General features: G+C 38.8%; 1 protein-coding gene across 4 annotated transcripts in view; it reads left to right on the top strand.

Moving 5' to 3' along the window:
• Window positions 1–22,008, top strand: part of UGDH (UDP-glucose 6-dehydrogenase) — a 35,043-nt gene that overhangs the window by 6,000 nt on the left and 7,035 nt on the right. Inside the window, exons 2-7 of one of the 4 annotated variants that reach the window (XM_047719136.1) lie at window positions 3,084–3,272; window positions 12,133–12,234; window positions 15,179–15,379; window positions 15,489–15,686; window positions 16,466–16,613; window positions 19,666–19,760. In XM_047719136.1, the coding sequence (XP_047575092.1) occupies window positions 3,111–3,272; window positions 12,133–12,234; window positions 15,179–15,379; window positions 15,489–15,686; window positions 16,466–16,613; window positions 19,666–19,760 (906 nt within the window). In that variant the 5' untranslated portion in view covers window positions 3,084–3,110. Of the gene's footprint in view, window positions 1–3,075; window positions 3,273–12,132; window positions 12,235–15,178; window positions 15,380–15,488; window positions 15,687–16,465; window positions 16,614–19,665; window positions 19,761–22,008 lie in introns of all 4 variants that reach the window. The other 3 variants (XM_047719135.1, XM_047719133.1, XM_047719137.1) reach the window with 3 other exon arrangements.

Below are 22,008 nucleotides of genomic sequence, written 5' to 3'. Positions count from 1 at the left end.
AGAAAAAATAAAAATAAAAAAGACAGCGAGAGAGAGGGGAAAATGGGTCTTAAGAATACATTAAGGAAAAAATCAAGTGTTTGATAGTATTTTATAGTGTTCTACCTCTTGAATTTAGAAAGAAGGGATTATTAAGATATATTCATGTATTTATTTGTACTGTACACGAAACACTGGAAGGATATACAAGTAACTAATGAAAGGGTTGCTTGTGGAAGCAAAGTAGTGGGTAGCCAAGAGATAAGGATGTGGTACACTTGAGGCTTCTTACTGTATACTTTGTTATACAGATTTAATTTTGGACCATATGAATTTACTATCTATTCAAAACAAATACATTTTATTTTGTTTTATTATTATTATCATTATTATTATTAAAGATTTTGTTTATTTGACAGAGAGATCACAAGTAGCAGAGAGGCAGGCAGAGAGAGAGAGAGCAGGGAAGCAGGCTCTCCACTGAGCAGAGAGCCCAATGCGGGTCTCGATCCCAGGACCCCGAGATCATGACCCGAGCCGAAGGCAGAGGCTTAACCCACTGAGCCACCCAGGTGCCCCTATTATTATTATTTTTAAAGATTTTATTTATTTATTTGAGAGAGAGAGCACAAGCAAGGGGAGCAGCAGAGGGAGAGGGAGAAGCAGGCTCCACAATGAGCAGGGAGCCCGATGTGGGGCTCGATCACAGGACCCTGAGATTATGACCTGATATGAAGGCAGAAACTTAACTTGACTGAGCCACCCAGGCGCCACACAAAAAATACATTTTAAAATTTCTTTGTATGTATATCACTCAGAATATGGCTTTGTTTTGTAGAATCAATAGATTCCAATTTTGCTCATATTTACTGTTTTACCAAATTTTCTGTTCTTTTAAGTCTTTTAAAGGTCATTAGAGATTAGACTTTGAATTGATATCTGCCCAGCATGACCACTGAAGGTTGATTTGTAAGCCGGCTGACTTGTTTCCTAACACAGACCAAGATACTTGTGCAGGTTGTTTGGTTCATTCTCTTATGGTTGGGAAGTCTACCCAGAAAACCAGTGATTAGAACATTGATTAATACAGATGCAGGCTTAAGGGAACTGGATCATCTTAATTATGTGGCTTGTGTATCTTTTCTCACAATAGGGTTGTACTTCCCAGGCATTACAATAAGATTAGCCTTCCCTAGTACCTTCTCTGACCCATGTGGGAGTATACTAACCAGTTCTTAAACTCTCTGATTACCATTCTCCTTCTCTCTGGAACCCATGAATGGGTTAGATGAGGTGATGTCCCAGGTCAGTGTTGGTAAGGACTAAAATTCTAAGAATCTGATCAGTTCGGCAGTTCTCATTCTTACTATAATGAATTGACTTTCTTTCTTTCTTTCTTTCTTTCTTTCTTTCTTTCTTTCTTTCTTTCTTTCTTTCTTCCTTTCTTTCATTTTTTTGTTAACATATAGTGTATTGGGGCACCTGGGTAGCCCAGTCATTAAGCATCTGCCTTTAGCTCAGGTCATCATTCCAGCGTCCTGGGATTGAGCTCCATTTCGGGCTCCCTGCTCGGTGGGAAGCCTGATTCTCCCTCTCTCACTTCCTCTGCTTATGTTCCCTCTCTTGCTGTCTCTCTCTCTGTCAAATAAATGCATAAATTCTTTAAAAATATATAAATAGATAATGTATTATTTGTTTCAGGGATACAGGTCTGTGGTTTATCAGTCTTACACAATTCACAGCACTCACCCAATGTCCATTACCCCACCACCCCATTGCTCCTACCCCACTTCGCTCCAGCAACCCTCAGAATGTTTCCTGAGATTAAAAGTCTCTTATGGTTTGTCTCCCTCTCTGGTTTCATTCTATTTCATTTTTTTTCTCTTCCCCGATGATCCTCTGCCTTGTTTCTCAAATTCCTCATATCCGCGAGATCATATGATAATTGTCTTTCTCTGTTTGACTTATTTTGCTTAGCATAATACTTTCTAGTTCCATCTGCATCATTGCAAATGGCAAGATTTCTTTTTTTTTTTTTGATGGCTGCATCATATATATGATATATATCTCACATCTTCTTTATCCATCATCTGCTGATGGACATCTAGGCTTTTTCCATAGTTTGGCTATTGTGGACTATAAACATTCGGGTGCATGTGCCCCTTCGGATCACTCCATTTGTATCTTTGGGGTAAATACCCAGTAGTGCAATTGCTGGGTTATAGGGTAGCTCTATTTTCAACCTTTTGAGGAACCTCCATACTGTTTTCCAGAGTGGCTGCACCAGCTTGCATTCCCACCAACAGTGTAGGAGGGTTCCCCTTTCTTTGCATCCTCGCCAACATCTGTCGTTTCCTGACTTGTTAATTTTAGCCATTCTGACTGGTTAAACTGACATTCTTATATATAAATCAGTACCTTGCCATTTGGATTAGTGTGAATCAGTTCACCTAAATGGCTTTTGAAAACCCATCAAAATCTGTGTAACTGCTTTGCTAACTATAGAAATTACTTTCCTTTAACCAACTCATAGATTCCAATTAAAGGTGAAATGGAGTTTAAGATCGCTGTCAAGTACCTAAAAATAAACTGCTGAAGCCAAGTTGTATACGAAATATAATCACAGAGGCCACTTCTGAACTTTCAAACTAATCTTATTATCTGTCATGTTTCTCAGTATCTGTCACGTTAATCTAAACCTGCCGTAAGGCTGACCTTTGTACACCGGCATTTATTTCAACAAGAATTGCACTGGTCTGTTCAACCTTGAATTTTTCCTCAGCAGTCGAAGTTACCCTGGTGGCCTTAGAGACCTAAGTAAGGTTTTATTTTGCTCTTGAACTTTTAAATATTAGATCATTATAATCTTCGTGGCATTTTTTCAGCAATATCAGTTACTCTTTTTTTCCCCATGTTTTATGCTAGTGCAGCCGAGAATGGACATTCCAATTGGAATGTTGTATATTATCACTCTTTTAATAATTCTTAATGAGTATGAGTGCAGGAAATCTTTCCAGATTGTCTGTCACCTTGACAGTTTTTATAGAGTTTGATAAATGTTCAATGTGATTTCTTTAAATTTTCTGTTTTCAATAGTGGAACAGTCTTACTGCTTCCCTTCTAGTTTAATCATGTTTGAAATTAAGAAGATCTGTTGCATTGGTGCGGGCTATGTTGGAGGACCTACGTGTAGTGTCATTGCTCATATGTGCCCTGAAATCAGGGTAACAGTTGTTGACGTCAATGAATCAAGAATCAATGCATGGAACTCTTCTACACTCCCTATTTATGAGGTAACCCATTTTAAACAACTCTTTGTTCTTACGTTCTTTGTTTTCTTACTGGTTTTGTTAAATAAATTTCTATTAAGGTAAAAATCTATGACTGCAAGTGAAAAGGAATTAAATGACAAATCTAGATGCACAGTGTTACAGACATTATGATTGTAATTATGTCAAGTATGCCCAGGGAAAATGACTGGGAAAAAATGTATTAGGATATTAACAATAGTTATATTAGTGCAGTGAGAATATGGGTCATTTTTTCTCTTCTCTATTTTCTAATTTTGTTAATATGGTTACCATATTGTAATAGTAAATTTTAGAAAGGTGTTCTGCACAAAGAAAATAAAACTGTGGATGTTTGTAATATTAATTCATGTAAGTCCATTATTTTGGGGGTAAATGTATTGTACTTAATTCAGGTAAACTGTGAATGGATAAATGATGTCTTTTATATCTAATGCTTAGTATCACAAATTTATTTAATTAGAATTTCAAGATTACTGTGAATTTAGATATTGTATAGTTAGGAAAATATGCTTCCAACTATTTTATTAAGCTATGTGGATCCCATTTAAAAAAATTTTCACTGTAAAATGAGTTCATGATATTATGCCTTTGAAACCCTGCAAAGGAAGCATTTGAGAATTTGATGGTGGCATTTTTTCCAACATTAATATATTCTTTTTTTTTTCCTTTAGGAAAGTTTTGTTATTTGTAAGACTGTTACCAACCATAGTCTGTCCGTCTTTCTGTCTTCCTTTTTTCCTTTCCTTTCTTTCCATGATTTATTTATTTATTTTTTTTTTTTAAAGATTTTTTTTATTTATTTACTTGACAGAGAGAGATCACAAGCAGGCAGAGAGGCAGGCAGAGAGAGAGAGAGAGAGAGAGAGAGGGAAGCAGGCTCCCCGCCAAGCAGAGAGCCCGATGCGGGACTCGATCCCAGGACCCTGAGATCATGACCTGAGCCGAAGGCAGCGGCCTAACCCACTGAGCCACCCAGGCGCCCTATTTATTTATTTTAGAGAGAGAGTGTGAGGAAGGGGAGGGACAGAGGAAGAGGGAGAGAAACTCAAGCTGACTTCCCACGGAGTAGGGAGCCTTACTCCGGGCTCCATCTCACCACCCTCAGATCATGACCTGAGTCAAAATCAAGAGTTGGTTGCTTAATCATAGTCTTTAAATGTGTTAGTCCTTTGGAAGGGAAGTCTCAACCGTTTTATAGGCATATGAAATATAGAAACCCATGAAAAAGCACCCACAGACTAGTAGCTACCCAACATCATAGAGATACTCCTAGCTGAATCAAATTTGGAATAAAAAAAAAATTCTGTGTATGTGATGGCTTCTGTTTGTGCTTTACCCTTTCTTTTTCTACCAGTTGAACCACCCATAGAAGTTCTTTAAAGATTTTTATCTATCTATCAATCATCTATTTATTTATTTATTAGAGAGAGAGAGAATAAGAGAGAGACAGAGTAGTGGAAGGGGCAGTGAGGGAGGGAGAGGGACAGGCAGACTCTGCACTGAGTGTGGAGTCGAACACAGCCCTGATCCTGTGACCTAGCCCAAACCTAGAGTCCATTACTTCACTGAGTGAGCCGCCCAGGCACACCACCGCCATCCCCAACAATTACTCTAGTGCTATAGCATTTCTTTTCCTGTTAAAAACATTACCACTAGATTTGGTTTTTGAGAATTTTAAAACCTTTTGGAAAGATGACTTAATAAAGGAGTTTTATACAAGTCCTGCAAGTCATCTGAAATGCTGTAAGCCATATTTATATACAATCCATCATTCAGTAATTAATTCTGCCAGCAGTGTTCTCTAGTCTTCAGAAACAAGGGCATTCACTGGGATGGATAAAATTATTACTACTGACAATACTAAGTGTTGACAAGGACTTAGAGCAATTGGAATTTTACACAGTGTTGCCAGAATGTAGTCTGGTATAGCCACTTTCGAAACTGCTCAGCAGTTTTTACTGAAGCTGAAAATCTGTGCAATCTGATCCAGCAGTTCCACTTGTAGGTGTATATCCAACAGAAATCCATACAGCAGAAGACAGCTGTAACAGTATTATTCATAGTAGATCTAAATGGGAAACAACCTAAATGTTAATCGGCATTGGAATGGATACATAAATTATAGCATAATCCTGCAGTAAAATACCATACCACACTGAAAATCAATGGAACTACTTCTACATGCAAGAATATGGTGAAATTCTCCCCAAAATAATGTGCTGTCAGACATAAAATAGTACATATTGTATAATTCTGTTTGTGTATAAAGTTCAGATGTAAGCACATTGACCTCTGGTGATAGAATTCAGCCTGGTGTTAATTTGAGCTGTGGTAGTGATCGGAGAGGGCAAACTGCAGGTTCTGATTTATGGTTAATGATCATTAATTTCTCATTATAGATAGTGGTTATACAAGTGTGTTCACTTTTGAAAATTGAATTACACACTTTTCTATATTAATATATGTGCCATTTTATGTATTTTTGTTTTATTTCAATAAAAATTAACTTAAAAACAAAGGTATCCTGAATTGGAAAAAATGCGAAGTAAGGGCACCTGAATGGCTCAGTGGGTTGAGTGTCGGACTCTTGGTTTTGGTTCAGGTCATGAGCCTGAGGTCAGTGGTGACACTGAGCCCAGAGTGGGGGAAGTCTGCTTGAAGAATCTCTCCCTCTACCCCTTCCCCCGACTCACATGAGCTCTCACACTCACTCACTCCCTCTCTCTCTCCCTAAAATAAATAAATCTTAAAATAAAATAAAATAAATAAATCTTAAAAAAGTACAAACTATAATGTATTGGAATTAGACATTTTTCTTGGAGAAGACAAAAAATCAGTTGGCTGGACGTGTTCCCTGGCCAGATTCTTATTGTTGATATTACTACTTAATTAATTGAACTCTGAAACTCTTCCTAAGACTTCAGTGTTTTAAATTTAAAATAGTATGTTCTACATTGACATTGAATCCAGTTGGGATATATAGTTAGATTGAGAGAGGTAAGATCTAAAATAATTTCTTTTCCATATCATACTTGTTTATTCTCAATAATCTATCTTTTATAAACAAAGAAATAGAAGTATAATTTTTCATACTTTTATTTCATAAATTTTTTCTTCTTTAAATCTCTTTGTAAAGAATATAAAAGATTTGAAAGTCTAGCTAGCACTGTGCTCATTAGAATCAATGTCTGAATTCTCAAAACCCTGAATGAAATCTCATAATTATATTGGTTTTATTTAATGGTTATCACTATTTAGCTTTTTTTTTTTTTTAATTTATTTGACAGACAGAGATCACAAGTAGGCAGAGAGGCAGGCAGAGAGAGGGGGAAGCAGGCTCCCCGCTGAGCAGAGAGCCCGATGCGGGGCTCGATCCCAGGACCCTGAGATCATGACCTGAGCCGAAGGGAGAGGCTTAACCCACTGAGCCACCCAGGTGCCCCTCTTTTTTTTTTTTTTTAATAAGTAATCTCTGTACCCCACGTGGGGCTTGAACTCACAACCCCCAAATTAACAGTGGCATGCTCTTCCAACTGAGCCAGCCAGGCTCTCCTATCTCATTTTTCATATGTCTATTCCAGGAAGTTAGATATACCATAAACAGCTATTTTAGTTTTGCAGTATTTAGTGTAGACTACAAAAGAAATGAAATCTTTTTCCAAAACCCACTAGCTTTAGAGGTTAAAAACATGGCACTTTAAAATTATAGAAAGAATCATCTTAGCAAGAAGAATGATTTTCCTCTTAGCATGTAAATGACTTTAGCCTTGTAATTTTCCCGTGTCTTTCTTAGACATCAGTTGTTAAGAGATGCCTGCTTGAGGAATTTATAAATCAGAAAATAAAGATGATTTCTATAAGGTTGTGTTTATTTTACTTTTTAAAAGATTTTATTGGGGCACCTGGGTGGCTCAGTTGTTAAGTGTCTGCCTTCGGCTCTGGTCATGATCCCAGGGTCCTGGGATCAGGCTCCCTGCTCAGCAGGAAGTCTGCTTCTCCCTCTCCGACCGCCCCTGCTTGTGTTCCCTCTCTCGCTGTGTCTCTCTCTGTCAAATAAACAAATAAAATCTTTTTAAAAAATACAGTAAAAAATTTAAAATTTTTTATTTATTTGACAGAGAGAGAGACACACAAGCAGGGGGAGTGGCAGGCAGAGAGAGAAGCAGGCTCCCTACTTAGCAAGGAGCCCAATGTGGGGCTGGATCCCAGGACCCTGGGAACATGACGTGAGCTGAAAGCAGACACTTAACCAATTGAGCCACCAAGGCGCCCCTGGAAAAATATTTAGAAGGAAAAATGATAGGACTTGGTTGTTGATTTTATAAGAAGGATAAAGGAGAGTAGGGAATTTAGAATGATATCCAGGTTTCCCATTTGGATGGTGGGTACATGATTGTGCCATAAATTGAAATCAAGAACACAGGATGTTGTGGAGGGTAGTAGGAGATGAAATCTCAAATTCTCTTTGGTCCTATTTAGTTATAAAGGCTCTGGGACATCCAAATAGAGATGTTCAGGAGGCAGCTGGATATATATACCAAAAGTGTAAGCAAATGATTCAGGGCTGGTGATGTAAAGTTAGGATTATATAGGCAGTAGTTAAAATCAGAGTAAATGAGTTCTCCCAAGAAGAGTCTGCAGAGCATGAGTCAAGGACAGAACCAGAAAATCTCTAATGTTTGATGATAAGTGGAGGAGGAAATGCCATAGAGAAGCAAAGGAGAGTAGTTCATTGAAGGTCAACCAAGAACCAGAAAGACCTTTAATAGTACAAACCCCAGAAGGATGTACAGTTGATCCTTGAACAATGTAGGGGTTAGAGGAGCCCACCTTATGTTATATGCTATATTCTTACAATAAAGTAAGCTAGAGAAAAGAAAGTATTGTTAAGAAAATCATAAGAGAAAATGTACTTACAGTACTGGACTGTATTTATTGAAAAAATTCTCGTATAAGCAGACCTGTGCAATTCAAATCTGTGTTGTTCAAAGGTCAGTTCTGTATGTCTTGCTTATGAGTAACTCCATGACCAGAACATAAGTACTCAGTAAATATTAGCTGAATGAATGAATGAGTGAGCTGTCCATTATGCCAGATATGGAAGACATCAGGACTGAGACATATTCATTAAATTTGGTATTATGGGGGTCAGTGTAATTGTTGTAAGAACGATTACAGATGATCAGAGACCAAGGAAGTGAGTGACTGTAGAAAAAGGTGTGGTACCAGAGAGGGTTACAGGGTAAAGGCAGGGATTTTTATTTATTTACGTGGTTTTTTTCTGTGATTGATAAAGGATTGAGCATGTTCAAAACTAAGATCACCAATTACACGGAGATGGAAAGGTCAAAGTGTAAGAAGAAGCTAATTGATGGGATGAAGTCCGGAGAGATAGCAAAGGATGGAACCGAAAGCACAAGTAGAAGGATTGGCCTTGAAAGCCTCTTCTTTGGGGACTGGAGGAAATTAAACAAGAATGGAAAAAGATATAAACAGTTTTTTTTTTTTTAATTTTTATTTATTTATTTGCCTGACAGAGATCACAAGTAGACAGGCAGGCAGGGTGGGGGTGGGGGAAGCAAGCTCCCTGCTGAGCAGAGAGCCTGATGCGGGGCTCGATCCCAGGATTCTGGGACCATGACCTGAGCCAAAGGCAGAGGCTTAACCCTCTGAGCCACCCAGGTGCCCCAATATCGATAGTTTTGTTGGTGGGGACATGAAAGAAGGGTGACTGACATATTGGCAATTTCAATTTTCTGTTAGTAGGAGGTAAGATATTTTGAAGAAGATAAAAGGGGTAATGTTGGGTCAAGGACTTGCAAATAGTGGAGGTTCAGAGCAATAATCCCAGAATAGAGAGGACAAAGTAAAAAGATTATCAGGTCACAATGGAAACCCAGTTAAATAGACTTAGGGTCCATGAGCTTGTGTTTATTGTGGTTCTTTCTAATCTAATATGTTTATATTTCATGGGCCAAACTATATGAATAAAAAAATAGTCATTTTTACTGCCAGAAAAGGAAATAGTAATGAACATCACATAAAATATGGTAACAAGATACTCAAGTGCTTACTCGGAAAATACTATAGTAGAAAGTGTTAATATTTATTTACCTTTAAAGATTTTATTTATTTGTCAGAGAGAGCAAGAATAAGCAAGGGGAGCAGCAGGCAGAGGGAGAAGCAGGCTCGCAGCAGGGAGCCCGATGTGGGACTCGATCCCAGGACCCTGGGATCATGACCTGAGCTGAAGGGAGATGCTTAACTGGCTGAGCCACCCAGGCATCCCAGAAAGTGTTAATATTTAACAATTAAAACATTTTAATTTGTATTACCATATTTTCTGAATAGTCACTGGTTTTCTTAACTTTGTAACAATTTAATAGCTACTTGTTAAAAAGCAAAATCGATAATTTGCTTTACTCTTTCTGAATAAAATGAAAGATAATATTACCCTGTGAAAGGGTTTGAGTTCTTCCATAAAATTACCCTATAAATTCTCAATACTAATTGTGATAATTATATAATGAATTTAATAAGACATAGGACCTATATTATTAATTACTTTTGCATCAGTTTTGGAGATGTGCAAATATCCCATTGATTTTGACAGAATAATATAGCTGTTTGTTTTGAGGTGTCATTAAGGCTTAGTTAGTATAAATCCTGCATTGCTCTGATTTTCGGTTACTTTAATTAAAATATTAGGGGATTATATATAAGACTAAATTCAGTCTTCTCTGTAAAATCGCTACTCTATAACCTTTTACCCTCTTTTTCTAGAACTTGGGAAATGGTTTCAATGATGGCTACACTCCCTGCTCAGCGGGGAGTCTGTTTTTCCCTCTCTCTCTGCCCCTCCCCCCATGTTCTCACGCTCTCTCTCTCTCTCTCTCTCTCTCTCTCACAAATAAATACAATCTTGAAAAAAGGATAATAATTATTTTAAAAATGTAAGCATGTCACCTGGGATGCCTGGGTGGCTCAGTTGGTTAAGCATCTAACTCTTGTTTTCGGTCAGGTCATGATCTCGGGGTCCTGGGATGGAGGCCCATGTGGGGCTCTGCACTCTCTGCATGGAGTCTGCTGGAGATTCTTTCTCTCCTTTTCCCTGTGTCCTTCCCCTGCTTGCTTGCTCTCCCTTGTGTGAGCACCCCCTCTCTCTGTCTAAATAAATACATAAAATCTTAAAAAAAAAAAAAAGTATGGGCGCCTGGGTGGCTCAGTGGGTTAAAGCCTCTGCCTTAGGCTCAGATCATGATCTCAGGGTCCTGGGATCAGGCCCGCATCAGGCTCTCTGCTCAGCAGGAAGCCTGCTTCTCCCATCCGCCCACCCCCCTCCCCCGCCGCCTGCTTCTCTGCCTGCCTGTGATCTCTGTCTGTCAAATAAATAAATAAAATCTTAAAATAAATAAATCTTAAAAAAAGAAAAGTTAAGCATGTTACTATTGTTACTACTACAGATTTAAGAACAGTTTCTTAGTATCAAGAATTCTTATCCTTGTCCTTCTTCCCATAGTTTATTTGAATCGGAATCGAGGTAAGATCCATACACTGCAATAGGTTTGTAGCACTTGTATCTTTTTTTTTTAAACACTTATTTTTTTAATTTATTTATTTGACAGAGAGAGATCACAAGTAGACAGAGAGGCAGGCAGAGAGAGAGGAGGGAAGCAGGCTCCCTGCTGAGCAGAGAGCCCCATGTGGGGCTCGATCCCAGGACCCTGAGATCATGACCTGAGCTGAAGGCAGAGGCTTTAACCTGCTGAGCCACCCAGGTGCCCCAGCACTTGTATCTTTTAAGACCGTAGTATTTTAATCTCTCTTTCTTTGTTTTTCTCTTCAATTTATTTGTTGAAGAAACCAGGTTGTTTATTCTATATGAATTCTCAGTCTGGGTTTTGCTGATTGGACTGATCTAAGCAGATTTAGATCTGATTTTTTTTTCCCTTTTCTTTCCTCCCTCCCTCCCTTCCTTCTTTCCTTCTTTCGTAACTTTTTTTTTTTTTTTTTTGCAAGAATACTTGTTAGGTGGTTTTGTACACCCCAGAGTCCTTTTTTTTTCCCTTTCTTTCTTTTGTTTTTTAAAGATTTCATTTATTTATCTGATATATATATATAGAGAGAGAGCACAAGTAGAGGGAGCAGCAGGCAGAGGGAGAGAGAAGCAGGCTTCCCGCTGAGCAGGGAGCCCCATGCTGGGCTCCATCCCAGGACCCTGAGATCATGACCTGAGCTGAAAGCAGAGGCTTAACCCACTGAGCCACCCAGGCATCCCACAGCTCAGTATTCTTAACTATATTTCCTGTTACACTGTATGGGAAAAGTAATAAAATTTTCAGTTAAAGTGTTTCTTACCTTAGGACTTAGAAAATATATATATTTAGATATGCATAGAGTAGATGTTGACTGTTTGACAATGGGTTGTCTGACTTGAATTCTTGGGGGTAAAACCCTGCATTCATGATGATGATGCAAAATCAAACGTTTGCTTGAAATCACAGAAGACCTTGAATTTTTCTGATAATTGCATTGATACTCAGTTAATTGTTAACTCTTATGAAACAATCGGGCTCATGGTAAACAATGACACAGTAAAATGACCTGGTGCTTTTATTGTGGCTAAGTCAATTTTGCTCTATTTAGTATTGTTACATAATGTACACTTTTGGCCTTTGGTGTATGATCTCAGATTTTTCTACAAAGGTGTTATTTGAGAGCAAGTCTAGACCTTTAAATTGCAGTATAACTTTCTTCTTTAACAAAGGTAATTCTGTACTATTAGGTTATCTCATAAGACTGGTAAACTGTATACACAACTCTTTTTCTTTTTTCTTTTTAGCCAGGACTAAAAGAAGTGGTAGAATCCTGTCGAGGAAAAAATCTGTTTTTTTCTACCAATATTGATGATGCCATTAAAGAAGCTGATCTTGTATTTATCTCTGTAAGTATTTTCTTTGGCTCTGTGAGTTTTAACACATTCTTTTCTATATGGACGTTTCATTATATTTGGGTAGTCATCTGTCGTTATCAAGCCACATCATTACTTAGCATAGAGTTGTGCCATTGAATTTTGGTTGCCACTTTGTCTAACACTTCATTGTATCCCATAATCACCTGGTCAAATATATCACTGGTCATTGAACAAATAAATTCGGAGACAGGTCTAGTCTGGGATCTAGAATTAAGAAGCGCTGGTTTGAGCTCATGTGGTAACAGTATACATATTTCATCATTTCTCGTTTCAGCCACTGCTTGGTGGGAAGTGCGGTAAAGAGAATCAGCTAAAGCATGTGTGTGAATTTATAGGCATGTCCTATCTAGATAAATTATGTTCTAGAAGTCATGTGATTTCTTGTTTTTTAAAATTTTTAAAAAAGATTTCATTTTTAAGTGATCTCTATCCCTAACATGGGGCTTGAATTTGCGGCCCTATGATCAGGAGTCTCCCGCTCTGCTGAGCCAGCCAGCTGTGCCAGGAGAAGTCAGTTTAAATGAACTCTTTGCAGTTTGGCTTGTGTTGGGTTATAGGCTAGTCCACAGGCACCTTTGGTAATATGGCTAACCCTGTTGGACCTTTGTAATAAAAAAATAGAGCCAATGCTTGGGAGTAAACTCTGATAATCTAATATTCAAACCAAGGTAACTTATTGCTGTCCTCGTAGCCATTTGCTCAAATATTCTGTGTAATAGTATAGTGATCACCAATATGTGGTTGAACTAGGGTGTTTTATGACTCAAGACCTTTAGGGCCTTAAAGAATAAAGGGAAAGTCAGTGGCATGGGCTTTGACTAAGTCCCATGAACTAATGGAAAGAAATATCATAGGGCTCTAGAGGGTAAATGTTGTTGAATTGATTATGCATGTTGTTAATGATTATATGTTGTTGAATTAGGGGTTGTTTCTGACTGATGAGACAAAAGCATTACTATAAAGATGAGTTAAATCCAGAATAAAGTGGTAATGAAGCCAGTGGTGAAACCGTTATGAATTCAGTCTCCCTTTTGGTATTCTTAATTACTTCAGAGAAATTGGTATAGCTTCTGTGACTCGCCTACCCATCCTCTGCTTAAGCTTGGAGAAGTTTAAGAAGCAAGGCATAGAAAATGAGAAAAGATTTTGGGGTAGCTGGGTATTTGGAGAAAATCACGAAGTTATCTTAGTCCAACTTCTGGATAACCAGAGTCTGGAATGGGAGTAGGGGAATTTTCTGTTTAAAAAAAAAAAAAAAAAATATATATATATATATATATATGTAAATATATATTTAAAAGGATCTATCTAAGGCAGTAGAGTCCACTTTAGGGTGGTCTGGCCAGACAGCTAATTTTATACTTGCCTCTCTGAGGATCTTGCCTGAGCTGCCCTGGATCTTTCTAAGCTATTACTTTGCATACCTCTTATAGTAATTTATTACTGTATAACTCACACCTACTTCTCTTTCTACTTCTCTTTATTCTCTGGATCAGCTTTTTTGGATTTATTTTTGGTCTGCTTTTCATTATGGAAAATATCAAATTCATACAAGAGATGGAGACAATAATATAATGAAATCTATTTACCCATTCTCCACTGTCAGCAGTTATCATGGCTGATCTTGCTTCATTTACTACTTCTCTCCCTTTCCTCCTACCTCAGGCTAATTTTAGGCATATTCTAGGTAGGAATAGTTGTATATGAATCAGTGTGCAATTGTTCTCTTCAGAGCACCTGTATGAGGGGAAGCCGTCTGATCCTCTATCATTTTTAGCATGTTCCGCCTTATCCTATTAGCGGTCTTGGCCCTTCTGTGCTCTGGTGAACGCTGACTTCCATGTCTAAGGCTTTTCCTAAGTCGTTCCATGAAAATAAACAACTGTTGTTCTCCGGATTTTCACACCTCAACACAGTCTTTGAGTTTTGATTTATTTCGGCTTGCTTCCTTTTTTTAGTCCCCCATTAGGTTATAAGCTTGTCAAGAGACAAGAACTAGTACCACTAATTACTGGTTCAAAAACTCTTCTTGTGTAAGGGACACCTGGCTGATTCAGTGGTAGAGCATAAGACTCAGTATTAGGGTCCTCAGTTCAAGCCCCACGTTGGGCATGGAGCTTGCTTAAACACACATACACACACACACACCATACTCTCTCTGTCTCTCTCTCTCTCTTTAGAATTTTGGGCTTTCTGGAGTGCTTTGATTTTTACCAAAGCATTATAAAACCCACATGTTAGATTTTAGGGAGCATGCTATCCTCATTTTCCAATGAGGTAGTTGAAACAAAGGCAGCTACACTTCTCCAAGGTTACATGGTACAGCTAAGCCAAAAGGAAATGCCTAGACTCTGGACTCATGATTTCTTTTTCTTTCTGTTTGATAGTTGTCTACATAGTATTGTGGGTCCTAAAGATGCTAGATAATGTCTTGCTTTAATGAGCTAAGAAAGCATTTGTGAATGATACCGCAAATACTTTTGAAAAGCTATTGATATAGGTCTGTTAGAAAGGAGGATAGAAAAGGTTTTAAAGACCTGGATATATTGCATACAATAAAGAGGAAAGGAAACTTACATTTCATTTCAGCCTGTGAACTCCTCGAGGACAGGAACAGTCTCATTCATCTTTGTATCTCCAGGGCTTAGCTTGGAAGCTGCCTGCCTGGGTATCTGTCATTATACAGGAGCTTCTCAACAAAAATTTGTTGAACGAGTTCCCCAGATGTTTCAGGCATCTGTCTGATGATTATATTATTAAAATATATCATTTCCATGAAACTAATAGGGGGTTAAATGAAAGCTAATGATAATAGCTTCCCGCTTAACTAGTTCACTGATGGCTCGAGGTTCATCTTGGAATGACTGAATCTCTCATGGATATTTTCATTCATAATCCCATGTGCTTCCATCAGGTGAACACTCCAACAAAAACCTACGGAATGGGGAAAGGTCGCGCGGCAGACCTGAAGTATATCGAGGCTTGTGCCAGACGCATTGTGCAAAACTCACACGGGTACAAAATTGTGACGGAGAAAAGCACAGTTCCAGTGCGGGCAGCAGAAAGTATTCGTCGAATATTTGATGCAAACACGAAACCCAACTTGAATTTACAGGTATAAACAAAGGCAGCCCTGGAACCTGATTCTTACATAAATATTGTTGCCTTATAGTCGCTCCCGGTTAATTCTAAGTTTGAAATTTGGCTTTGCATTGGGATTCTAGGTGCTGTCCAACCCTGAGTTCTTGGCGGAAGGAACGGCCATCAAGGACCTGAAGAACCCGGACAGAGTGCTGATTGGAGGGGATGAAACCCCTGAGGGCCAGAGGGCTGTGCAGGCACTGTGTGCTGTGTACGAGCACTGGGTTCCCAGAGAAAAGATCCTTACCACCAATACTTGGTCTTCAGAACTTTCCAAACTGGTTGGTACACAGCGTTCAACCCTCCATGAAATTCAAAGCTAAGGACTAATTTCTCTTAAGCCTAATAAGCCACACAGGTACTTTCTTGCCCATTGTGAAATAATTTTCACGAGGGAAATCAAATATCGCAGTATAAAATGTTTTAGAAAATTCTAAATTTTTTTTAAGATTTTATTTATTTATTTGACACAGAGAGAGCTCACAAGTAGGCAGAGAGGCAGGCGGAAAGAGAGGGGGAAGCAGGCTCCATGCTGAGCAGAGAGCCCGATGCGGGACTCGATCCCAGGACCCCAAGATCATGACCTGAGCCGAAGGCAGCGGCTCAACCCACTGAGCCACCCAGGCGCCTCTCACTCTTTCTATTTTTAATCCCAATCTTAATCCTCTTTCTTCTCTAATTTAAAATATTTTCCTTGGGATGCCTGGATGGTTTGGTCCGTTAAGCGTCTGCCTTCAGCTCAGGTCACGATCTCAGGGTCCTGGGATGAAGTCCTGTGTCCAGCTTCCTGCTCAGTGGATATCCTGCATCTCCCTGCTTGTGCTTGCTCTTTCTCTCTCTGACAAATAAATAAATAATCTTAAAAAAAAAAAACAAAAAAACAAAAAAAACAAAAACATATTTTCCTTTACCAACACATCCATAGCCTCCTCAAATTGAGCCCATTAGTAACTTCTCTATCTCCCTCAGTAATTATATCAACTCGATGAAATATAATCCTGACATAGAAAATTGCTATTTTAACTCATCGTACTTTTCCTTTCTTTTTTTTCCCCCAAAGGCAGCAAATGCTTTTCTTGCCCAGAGGATCAGCAGCATTAACTCCATTAGTGCCCTCTGTGAAGCCACAGGGGCTGATGTAGAAGAAGTGGCAACAGCCATTGGAATGGACCAGAGAATTGGAAATAAGTTTCTGAAAGCCAGTGTTGGTAAATTGAAATGTTTCTGTACATAAAGGAGGTTCCTTTGGCTAGGTCTCTAACTTTAAGGACGTCTTTGCATAATTTAATGCACTTAGAGTAATGATTCCATGATATGTGTAGCCTTCAACCTATCAAGAACTTGCCAAGTGAAGCGATAATTAAACTTACATTATTTTAATAATTACTGATTGATTAGTAAGACAAGCATAGTTTGCCATTTTAGGGGGATTAATTAATATTTAGTTAGAACATTTAGGAAGAGTAAGTTGGGGAGACCACATAGGAAATAACTCAATACCTTACTGAAGTAAACGGGAAGAAAATTCCCTGTCATTTGCTTTGCCTACTAATATATACTTTCGGAAATGTGGCCTTGATGAAATACAGCTGGTCCTCATTATTTGCCAGGCCTGTACGTGTGAATTATCCTACTTGCTGAAACTTATTTGTAATCCCTAAATCAATGCTTATAGTGCTTTCGTGGTCATTTGTAGACACGGAGAGCAGCAAAAAAATTGAGTCACCAACACAGACCTTCCCAGCTGAAATTGTGTCACGCAGTGCACTTGTTTTCTGGTTTCAGCTCCCATTCTGTAAACAAGTGCTCTTTTTGTGATCTACTTCGTGCCACATTTTTTACATTTTTTGTGCTTTTTGGTGGTGATTTCATTTTTTTAAATGGCCCCCAGGCATATTGCATGCCATGCACTAGTGCTCGCTAGTGTTCTGAAATGCCAGGAGCCTGTGATGTGTGCCCCTCAGACAAAATACCTGGGGTTAGAGCAGCTTTATTCAGGCATGAGTTCGAGTACATCAGGATATATTAAATAAGGTGTCTTTAAACACACAAAAATAAGAATGGGGTGCCTGGCTGCCTCAGTTGGTAGAACATGCAGTTCTTGTCCTCTGGGTCATGAGTTTGAGCCTCACATTGGGGGCAGAGATTATTTGAAAAAATAAAAAAGCAATACAAAACGATTATGTATCAACAAAACTAAAATACAACCTATTGAATGGGAGAAGATATTTGCTAATGACATATCCGATAAATACTAACTAAAATATATAAAGAAGGGCACCTGAGCTGCTCAGTGGGTTAAGCCTCTGGCTTCAGCTCAGGTCATGATCTCAGGGGCCTGGGATTGAGCCCCACATCAGGCTCTCTGCTCAGTGGGGAGCCTGCTTCCCCTTCTCTCTCTGTGCCTGCCTCTCTGCCTACTTGTGATCTCTCTTTCTCTGTCAAATAAATAAAATCTTTTTAAAAGGTAAATAAATAAAAAACATAAAGAACTTATATAACTCAACACCCCAAAAACTAAATAATCCAATAAAAAATGGTTAGAGGGCGCCTGCCTGGCTCAGTTTGTAGAATATGCGACTCTAGATCTCAGGGTCATGAGTTCAAGTTGCATTCTGAGCATAGAACTTTAAAAAAGGGTGCAGGTAGAAAACATGAACAAACATTTCTCTGAAGAAGACATATAGATAGTCAACAGACACATGAAAACATCACTCAACATCAGGGAAATACAAATCAAAACCACAATGAGATATCACCTCACACCTGTCAGAATGGTTAAAACCAACAACACAGGAAACCACAAGGTTGGTGAGGATGTGGAGAAAAAGGAACCCTCATGCTCTGTTGGTGGGAATGCAAACTGGTGCAGCCACTCTGGAAAACAGTATGGAGGTTCCTCAAAAATTAAAAATAGAATTACCATATGGTCCAGTAACTCCACTACTGGGTATTTACCCAAAGAATACAAAAACTCTGACTGGAAGATACGTGCACCCCTATGTTTGTTTTTATGAACATTATTTACAATAGGCAAGAGAGGGAGGTAACCCAAGTGTCCAATGACAGGTGAATGGGTAAGGAAGACGGGGTATATAAACACAATGGGCTATTACTCAGCCATAAAAAAGAATGAAACGATGCTATTTGCACCAACAGGAAGGGATCTAGAGAGAATAATGCTAGAGAAATAAGTCAGAAAAACAAATACCATGTGATTTCACTCATATACGGAATTTAAGAAACAAAACAAGCAAAGGAGAAAAGAGACAAACCAACAAACAGACTCTTAACTATAGGGAAAGTACTGTTGTTGCCAGAGGGGAAGGGAGTGGGGATGGGGGAAACAGGTGATGGGGATTAAAGACTTAGCCATAGCTATTTTATTACATATTGTCCAACTGCTTTTGAGCTGCAAAAGCAGAATTATATAGTTGTGCTCACAAAGGCTAAAATATTTACAGTTTGTCCCATAAAAGTTTACCAGCCCTGCGCTAAAGTAAGAGATGTGGAGCAGTGATACTAGATGAATGAGAAATAAAATAGAAAATATAGCCATAATAAAACATTAACTAGAAGATTATCTGGAAATTGTTTATAGAGTTTGTTTATTAGTTGCTTGAAGATTTCACACAATCTCCAAATCCACTAAATGTCCAACATCTGAATTTTATTATTAAAAATTCTAGGGGCGCCTGTGTAACTCTGTTGGTTAAGTGTCTGAGCCTTGATTTCCACTCAGGTCGTGATCTCAGGTTTATGAGATCCACACTGGGCATGGAACCTGCTTAAGATTCTCTCTCTCCCTCTCCCTCTGACTCTCCCTTCCTTCCCCTCTCTCTAAAAAAGAAAAAAGAGGGGCTCCGGGGCGGCTCAGTCACTAAGCATCTGCCTTCAGCTCAGGTCATGATCCCAGGGTCCTGGGATCGAGCCCTGCATCAGGCTCCCTACTCAGCGGGAAGCCTGCTCCTCTCTCTCCCACTTCCCCTGCTTGTGTTCCCTCTCTTACTGTGTCTCTCTCTGTCAAATGAATTTAAAAAAAGAAAAAAGAAAAAAATCCTGTCATAGGGCCATCTGGCTGGCAGAGTCAGTAGAGCATGTGACTCTTGATCTTGGGGTTGTAAGTTTGAGACCCATGTGGGGTATGGAGTTTACTTAGAAAAAAAAATTCTAGCATAGGCCCTCAAATTTAGTATGACAGATTTGTCACATGATTCAGTCATGGTTCATAAATGAAAATATTGCCACTTTTTTCTTCAGGTTTTGGTGGAAGCTGCTTTCAGAAAGATGTTCTGAATTTGGTTTATCTCTGCGAGGCTCTGAATTTGCCTGAAGTAGCACGTTATTGGCAGCAGGTATTAATCTTTATAGCCAACACCTTTTGATTAACTTCTAATTAAAACATGTCCCCCTTTGTCTGTAAAATGTTTCTGATAGGATTTATTTACTCCAGGAACTCACGTCTCATTCTTTTCATTTATGTTAGTTTTATTTCTTAGTCTTCTGTGTTTTTGATTTGGCTTTTTTGCTAATGAACTCTAATGGAAATTTCTGGTAAACCATATTTCTTCTAGTTTTATAACAAGTTTGCTCCCAGAGTAAAGCAAGAACTATTATTCTTTTTGTGGGAGAAGGGGCAGAGGGAAAAGAGGCCTCAGCCTGGAGCCCAACGTGGGGCTTGATCTCATGACCCTGAGATCATGACCTGACCCAATATCAAGAATCAGACTTTTTTTTTTTTTTTTAAGATTTTATTTATTTATTTATTTATTTATTTATTTATTTATTTATTTATTTATTTATTTATTTTGACAGACACAGCAAGAGAGGGAACAGAAGCAGGGGGAGTGGGAGAGAGAGAAGCAGGCTTCCTGCTCAGCAGGGAGCCCAATGCGGGGCTTGATCCCAGGACCCTGGGATCATGACCTGAGCTGAAGGCAGACGCTTAGCTATCGAACTATGGAGCCACCCAGGCGCCCCTTCACATCTCTCTCTCTCTCTTTTTTTTTTTAAAACTTGTCAGTGGTGGGGGACAGGTAGCAACAGGAAGACTATTATTCTTAATTATAACTCTTTTCGGGCACCTTGGTGGCACAGTCAGTTAAGCGTACAACTCTTGGTTTGGGATTGAGTCCCACCTCGTGCTCCACGTTCAGCATGGAGTCCGCTTGAGATTCTGTCTCCTCCATCTGCCCCCTGCCCCACACTCTCTCACTTTCTCTCTAAAATAGAAAAGTAAATCTTGTAAGAAATTGTAATTCTTCTGGGGCGCCTGGGTGGCTCAGTCAGTTGGCCAGCTACCTTTGGCTCAGGTCATGATCCCAGGCTCCTGGGATCAAACCTCACACGGGGCTCCCTGCTCAGCAGGGTGTCTGCTTCTCCCTCTGCCTCTGCTTCTCCCCTGCCTGTGTGCTCTCTCTCACTCACTCATTCTCTCAAATAAATAAATAAAATCTTTAGAAATAAATAAAAGAACATTTTTTTAAAGTAAAAAATTATAACTATTTTCGATCTTAAAGACAGAAAATAAAAATAAAGGAAGAACCTGTATCGTAATGCTTTCTAGTGGTCTGTGTGTGTTGATACCTGTTTTGTCCTTTTGAGATTCACAGAGCTGAAATTAGAGATGCTTCCCAAATTGAAAATAGAGTTAATATTAATTGAGTGCTGTCTGTGAACCAGGCATTTTTTTTTTTATAGGTACTTTGCAGGTAGTATTTCATTTAGTCCTCGTCACTAATATTATCCCCAATTTATAGGTGAGGAAACTGAGTCTTAGAGATTTTAAATAATTTGTCCAAGACACCAGCCAATATATATATATATATATACATATGTGTGTGTGTATATATATATATATATATATATATATATATATATATATCTTCCTCAAAAGCTTTTCTGCAAGTTTATAGTTTTTTAGGTTTCAGCAGTGGGTGAGAATATAAGAAAATGCACTTTTAAAGAAAAATACATAATGTAACAGTTTCACTCAATCCAGCGAGATGACTTTATCTTCCTGTCCATCGTGGCAAAAATGCAGATAAATGCTTGATTTTGGGAGTCTCATTTCCCAAGCTCTCAAATTTTGAGACAGCCCCTAAAAATCATAGCCTTAAAAAAGTAAAAACCAGCCTCTTTGTTTTTATTCCTCTGGTCACGAATATGAAGATTGTTTATAAACTCTTAGGCGAGTAAAGGATTAGGTGCCCAGAGACTTTTACACTTATAATAATATCTCTTTAAAAACTTTGCCAAGGGAGAGGGGCACCTGGGTGGCTCAGTTGGTTAAGCTTCTGACTCTTGATTTCAGCTCAGGTCATGATCTCAAGGTCATGAGATCCCACTGGGCCTGCTTAAGATTCTCTCTCTCCTCCTCCCCCTCCCTGCGAACACTCCCTCTCTCTCAAAAAACCAGCAAGTTTGCCAAGGGTTAATGGTATTTTGATTCATCTAGAGGACAGGTGTAACGCTGTGCATTGTTCAACTGTTCTCTGTCCACTTTCTACTCACTGGTGAGGGGTGATGGGTAAGCATAGGAGGGGCTGTTTTGGGATTGGATCGGTTACAGCTTTGCTTCCACAGGGTTTGGAGAAGTTGGCT

The sequence above is a fragment of the Lutra lutra genome, chromosome 2 (genome assembly GCF_902655055.1).
Source record: "Lutra lutra chromosome 2, mLutLut1.2, whole genome shotgun sequence".
NCBI lineage: Eukaryota > Metazoa > Chordata > Mammalia > Carnivora > Mustelidae > Lutra > Lutra lutra.
This window is presented reverse-complemented; position numbering and strand designations above follow the sequence as displayed.